The sequence below is a fragment of the Pempheris klunzingeri genome, chromosome 9 (genome assembly GCF_042242105.1).
Source record: "Pempheris klunzingeri isolate RE-2024b chromosome 9, fPemKlu1.hap1, whole genome shotgun sequence".
Lineage (NCBI taxonomy): Eukaryota > Metazoa > Chordata > Actinopteri > Acropomatiformes > Pempheridae > Pempheris > Pempheris klunzingeri.
The window spans coordinates 3,654,867-3,661,514 of NC_092020.1; the positions used below are offsets into that span (position 1 = coordinate 3,654,867).

The window sequence follows — 6,648 nt, forward strand, 5'->3', positions numbered from 1 at the left end:
TCTGACTAACTTTTCTCTTTCCTTTACCAGATTTTAGAGCACGCCTGAGTGGGAAGGACTGGGAATTCACTGACCACTAAATGCGCCGAGTATTGATGACTGCCTGAAACAATCAAACACTTTGATTTCATTTGTACAGTATGACCTCCGTTATTCAGAGACGTACTGTGGGTGGTTCCAGTGGAATCATGCTTCTCATGTGAGACATGCTGCAAAGAATACATTATTACAGTGGGGTTGGAGCGGCTGATCTACATAACCACTTAATTAATCCATTGTTTCAGTAATATTTGAAGCAAAACTCGCCGCAAACTAAACAAGCACGTTTTGTATATCACCTTGGGCTCTGGGAGATTGGAATGGGCATTTTTCACTATTTTCTGATAATTGTATACAAAAACAAAGGGCAGATTAAAGGATAAGTAAAATAATTGCTAGGCTACTTGCAGCTCTTCTGTAAACATACCAATACACATTTTTATCTATGTAATGTCAGAGCACACACACTGATACTGAGTTATGGACATACTGATATAGATGCACTTGAATTTAAAGTTCTAAATTTCACTTTCAGCAACATGCATCACAGAAGTTACGGTTGGTCACATTGTTCTTCCCTTTGACGTTTCGTAAAGGGGGGAAAAGGAAAGGCCAAAAGTAGAAACATTTCCCAACAATGTGTCAAGTGTGCTCTGTAGCATAAACTAAACAACAAAAAAAATCAAAGGTCAGGAGTGTCAGCTTTAATATGTGTGGTGTGCCTCTGAAAGTGCTTGCATCACTTCACCTCTTCTGCTTTTTGTGACAGGGAAGTGAAGAGAAGGCAGACCACAGCCTCCTGACCAGCCGAGCTACGGACCAATACGGAGAAAGAGCTCCGGGCTTACGACTCGGTACGAGTGATTTTGATTGTTTGGGCTTTTCTTGCATGTGATGATGTGACCTGGAATTCCAGTAATAAATAAAAAAAATGTGTGTATCCATTTCGCTAATAACTGCACTGGAATTTTAGGTTGCTTGAAACTGCTTTTCATCTCTGAAGAGTGATTAGCTCACATTAAATAATACTTCAGTACCTATAAATAGTTTCTTTCTACCCAACTTATACATCAGACTTCATAGATTAGTCGTGTAAAAAGCCATGATACAGTGTACGTGGGATCTAATGTGTAAATAATATTTACGTTAAGTAGTTAAAAATCAGACATAAGACTTTTTTTTTTTTAAAGATTTTTCATCTTATTTGTGCCTCATACATTAAGTTCATCCAGTGAATTATATGACATTACATTTCAGGGGATAAATCCTTATTTAGTGTGTGCTCTCACCAGACCACAGGTTTCCAACCTTCCAGTAACGGAAGACGTACCGAGATCTTTCACATTAGCAAAAATAGGAATACCACAATGAAAAAACTCTCTAGTCTGTCTGTAGATGCAAAATCTTGGACAAAAAAATAAGAATTGACATGTCCTTTAAGTGCACCACATAAGTTATCTTTTAATAGTATTACTGATTCACTGACTTGTAAATGTAAGCAACGCTTTACTGCTGTCAAGTTCAACAGCTTGTCCTGTTGGTTGGTACCTATTCTCTAAACTGATCTTGTGTTTCACTTCAACAATATCTGAGAAGTAACTAGTAACTATTGCTGACGAATGAATGTAGTGTACAGCATTTCTATCTCAAATCTAGTCACAAGTTGATGAAGGGAAGTAAGAATGTGGGAATATTCAATGTTTTTTTCTCTTCTAAAATATTAGATACTTTCACCCATGTTAACTCTGAGATAATAACCTGTGATGAGGGGTAAACCTGACTAATATACCATCATGGAGTTACTGACCTACAGGTTAAATGCAATCACTCTCATTGTGAGGCTGAGAAACACAACACTTCCTCTGCTGTAACTTAACTACCAATATACAGTATGTGAGAGTGTGTGTTCAAAGAGAAACAAAGCAACTGAGGAACTCTGAGGGAAGGAGAACACTGCACAAAAACGACATGTGTCTCTTGGCATGAAACAGAGGAAATACCGTACGTGCCACATCTTCTAGAGAACAGGCGGCAGCTGAGATCCAAACGACAGTTTGGTGATTTGTTGCCGTGTGAGGGCGAGTTTCCACCAAATGCCACACTCTCACCTGACTGGTTAGGGAAAAGCCACACAACTCCTGGCAGATGGTGACATTTAAACCTTTTGTTTGGTGGTCAAATAGAAACAATTATAGAGCTTTCTGTTCTTTACGCAGTACTTTGCGTAAAGAACAGAAACAAGGTTAGGCTTTGTTACAGGTAATACAAAGTTTCCACAGAGACTTCAGGAATGACATTGACAATGTTCCCATTTAATTCCCATAAGAACTTCTTCTAAGAGCAGATGGGGCAACGATGAAGCTGCTGATTGTAACTGTGCAACACTGACAATCCAAATATTCAGCAAAATGGTGCGTGACTTTAGAAGACTGCGTTAATATTTAATTTCTTCCCCTATCATTAAGAATAGTTACATATTACAAACACCATGATATAAGAGAAGACAAAAAGTTTTTGAAATGTCCAGTTTTGGGATTCTCTTTCCTCTTATGATTATGCACGTTGTTTTTTGTTCCTCTTGGCTCTCCTCAATCTGTAATGGAATAAAATAATAGAAATTAGTCTGGAATAACTCTTTAATCTAATCCTTTATCTACCAACTGAATTCTGAGCCAGCAAGCAAAATGTATTCCTACAGCACTGTTCAAGATAGTTAGTTACAGCCTGAGAGTTTGAGATCTAGCTTGATGCTGTCTATAATTCAGTGATAGATAGTAAATAAGACAGAGTAAAAGATGATAAAATACGATTAAAACACACTAAAATAAAAATAATAAATACAGTAAAATAAGCAATGAACTGTAATACTATTTTCTGGTTTACAGCGAACTCAGATCCCTCAAGCAGGAATCAAGATGCAAAAAAGGGCAGAAGGGGAAAAGACAGGCAGGCAAACAGGTACAATTAGAGATACTGAGAATGTATACACAGTTTGGTTTGCAGGCGGGAGGAGGGTCAGGGGGCTGGCAATAAGTGGGGAAACAAGGAGGATAACTGGTAAGCATGGGGGGAGAAAGAACTGGTGAATGTCCCTCTTTAGACCACTGGGAGGCACTGACCTGAGATGGCTCCATTCGCTCCATTGTGAGTTACAAAGAGCATCTTTAGCTCGCACGCACACAGTTTTTGTTTTGTGCTTGACTTCAAACTGGCAAATGTCTGTAGAGTGGACTTTCAAGGTCTAAGGAGAAAAAATAAGAATATAATAATAATATTTAATTATTTATTTTTGTGCAGCTCTTTTATGCATTGTGAGATTTCCAGTCATGACACAAACATGTTATGGTAAATCTAACATTTCTATATTCATTTCACTCGCTTTAGTTTTTTTTTTATGCATAAAAGTTACATCGGTAGATATTTCTTACCTTTCCAGCTTTTGAATCAGCGCATGGGTTATCACACCTTTTGCATTCCCCTTTGAGCTGTGCAATCTGGAAAGTGAGGGGGAAGTAGGAGAAGGGACTGCTCCAGGAGCTTGGGTAACTCCACTCCACCATCGAAGTGTTGACTTTACTGATCCTCACCTTATCAGGTTTCACTATCAAGGGCCAAAGCAAAAACATACAGTGATATGAGAACAAAGATGAGAGGGGAAAGTGAGTAAAAAGAAGAAAACAGAAGTTGCGTACAGAAAAACAAATGTGTCTCACCTATCTCTGACAGGTGAAAGTGCTTAGAGTAGTTTTCCACCAGGAAGTGCCCAGTCCTCACATAGATCTCCACGTAGATCTGCTGGCTCTCCTCAGCATAGGGGCAGTGCTCCTTGTCCACACACAAGATCCTGTGTCCGCTGTTGTCCACCCAACAGCTGAAGTTACCCCAACCTGAGGAGCATGTCCAGCGCTGGCCGCTCAGATCCACAGAACACTGGGATTCATTGTCGTCAGAAATGCTGCTTAAAATAGCAAAAAGTACTTTTTTTTTTAATTCAGGCGACACACTGATTTTAGAACACTTACTGATAAACATGCATTTGCAACTGTATTGTTTTTTATATGAAATCAGATCCTGAGACATGACAAGGTGTCACTGTGTAGTCTCAGCCCTGGCATGAGTCTGAACACTGTGTTATTATTTGACAGCAAAATAGAAAACGTTTCAGCGGTCTGTGAGCTTACCGTCCAGCTTTGATAAATGCCACTTTGCCAACGCGACTGCTGTGCCAGGTCCACGAGCAGTGGAACTCTCCGTCAAAATTTTGAGCGGAGCACTTTAAATAATCTTCAAATGTGAAAAGTGCAGAGACAGGAACACAAAAAACAAACAAGAGGCAAGTTATCACTTAAAATACTTCAAAACTCCCCAAGATTCTACCTACTTCTACTGTATTACATTGAGGGTGCAATGTTTTAAATGAAACTGTACCTTTGTCAGTCGTCACAAGAATCTTCCTCCTCTTAGTGTCATCCTCTTGGATCAGCACCACAGTGTGATTGAGGAGTGATCCGTCCTTGCTGTGGCAGGTGTAGTTGCCCCCCCCTATACTTTCCTCCAGCTGCACTAGATAAGAGTTTCCCCTCTGAGCTTCCTTCACTCCGTTCTTCATCCAAAAAATCTCCTGACTCCCGCCGTCTCTCCCTGCAAGCTCCTCCGGCGACTCCAGGCAGCTCAGGGGCTGCTGGCCCACAGTGCCATCCACCTCCACAACCAAGACTAGCAACAGGGGACACAGAAATTAGAGGAGGTTGAGGAGGAATCACTTGAACTTGGAGTGAGTATTGTGTTTTCATAGAGATCAAACATACTGTGGGGCAGCAGGGTCCAGTGGCGCATCGGATTTCGGCCGCTGACTTGTACTCGCAGAAACGCACAGACAATGCTGAAAACAAATAAGTTCATCTGAATAACAAAGAGGGGACAGAGAGGGAGAGAGTGAGGTGGTAGAGGGAAATGAAGACAAAAAAAAATGAGGAATAAAGAAAGCACATGTGAGATTAGTGAAAGAAAAAAACAAATCTACACAGATATGACTCTTGAATGCAAGTGATCAATGCAAAACATTACATCTCTAGTTAATAACTCAAAAAGCCGTAAATTACTGTAGTAATTAAGTTCACAAAGCAACATTACATTAACACAGAATTTATCTTAATAATAATCCCACTAATCAGAAGAGCAGGCTAAAGCCAGAGCTTTAAGAGTTCTTCTGCTTGTTCATAATGTCAGGAAGTCACAAATCAAGAGGCAAATTTAAACTCACTGCCCTCAAAGATACAAAGATGAACTAGCTATACTTTTATCCACCTAAGATAACTAATGTCACAAACTCTCATTCATTTTCCTCAACTTAACACATTTTTTAACAAAAAAGAAAAGAAATTTAATCAAATAATCTGTCTGACACCATGTTATTCAAAAACTGGCAATTGCCAATTTTATAATTATACCAATTGCATATTAAATTAATATTATTTGCATGGAACCACACACTGGCTATTAATCGCACATAGTTCTATAAACCTGCAGCCACACACCCCTCTCTTCCTAATAGTGGATTCATTCAACCCAAATCTTTCCTACTGATACAGTTCAACCAGAGAGGAGTCCTCTTACCTTGACAATCATTTTCACAGCCGATGGCGAGTCCTGCGCTTGTGAGCGACTTTTATGCGATTGACATTTCAGGAACAAATTTCCCCGCTCAAAGCAGAAAAGTCCAGAGGAACTTCGCTTTCCAGCCAGAGGTCTTGGTTTTACATGAGCGCAGGCACCGAGCCACCTTCACTCACTTCCACCACTGGCTGCCATTCTCCTTGTGACTCACGATTCACTGCGCAACATCATTTGCAACCACATTCCTGAGTGCCATGCTTTTCATTTTCATTTTGGTTGGTTAGTAAACAATGTTGGTTGCGACCACTGACTTAAATGTTGCATGCAGAACCTTTCACAGAGCCTCTCTTTATCTCCTAACTCCTCTCCTAACTTTTCACTTTTACATTTCATTTCTCATGCGAAGACAAACTAGCATAACAAAACCACACCTGTGAGCAGCACCTACCTTGAATATCAGGTTGCGTACCTGAAAGTACGTGCAGGACACCATCTTGTCAATATTTCAATGATGATGCGGGATTTAAAAAAAAAAGGAACATGGTGACACCAATATGCAGTTGAACGGTAATTCGAGTTAATTATTAGAGTTTAAAAGTAAAAAAAAAAAAAAAAAAAGACCAACTTTCACCTTATCTGGCAAAATCTTCCACCTTCACCAAACAAAGCGTGGACCCTGAAGGTACCACAGGCCCACCAGCTGCAACAATCAGAAGACTTCCGGTCCAGGCCTTTCAGAATAAAAGGTCATCCCCTACAAATGCAGGCAGGTTAAATTCGTATCTAAACTGCACGATTTATGTATCACAATACTTACTAAGAGAGAAACTTCAGCTCCTTACAAATGAGTCATGCTGACATTTTAAGACTAAAATGTCCTCTTTCACTGTCAGTGTAGAAAGGCCAAAGTGCTCCCCCTGACCTCTGACTATATATGAAGTGTAAGATCATGACCTGCACGCTACAAAGTCACTACAGAGAGGCAGCCTAACA

At 40.0% G+C, this 6,648-nt stretch overlaps 1 protein-coding gene across 1 annotated transcript; it reads right to left on the minus strand.

Moving 5' to 3' along the window:
- Positions 1-1,886: 1,886 nt before the first annotated feature.
- Positions 1,887-5,775, minus strand: il12ba (interleukin 12Ba). Its single transcript, XM_070837019.1, has 8 exons — positions 5,656-5,775; positions 4,848-4,941; positions 4,468-4,755; positions 4,221-4,323; positions 3,753-3,994; positions 3,468-3,640; positions 3,159-3,280; positions 1,887-2,632 (listed from the first exon to the last, which is right to left on the minus strand). The coding sequence occupies exons 1-8, from the start codon at positions 5,665-5,667 to the stop codon at positions 2,593-2,595; spliced, it is 1,074 nt and encodes a 357-aa protein (XP_070693120.1). The 5' UTR covers positions 5,668-5,775; the 3' UTR covers positions 1,887-2,592.
- Between the last annotated feature and the right edge of the window lie 873 nt (positions 5,776-6,648).

Coding starts and splice junctions, on each gene's coding strand:
- il12ba (XM_070837019.1), bottom strand. Junction 4,324..4,467: donor TCTTGTGACGACTGACAAAG/GTACAGTTTCAT, acceptor TCACATTTGAAG/ATTATTTAAAGTGCTCCGCT. Junction 3,641..3,752: donor CTTTCACCTGTCAGAGATAG/GTGAGACACATT, acceptor GGCCCTTGATAG/TGAAACCTGATAAGGTGAGG.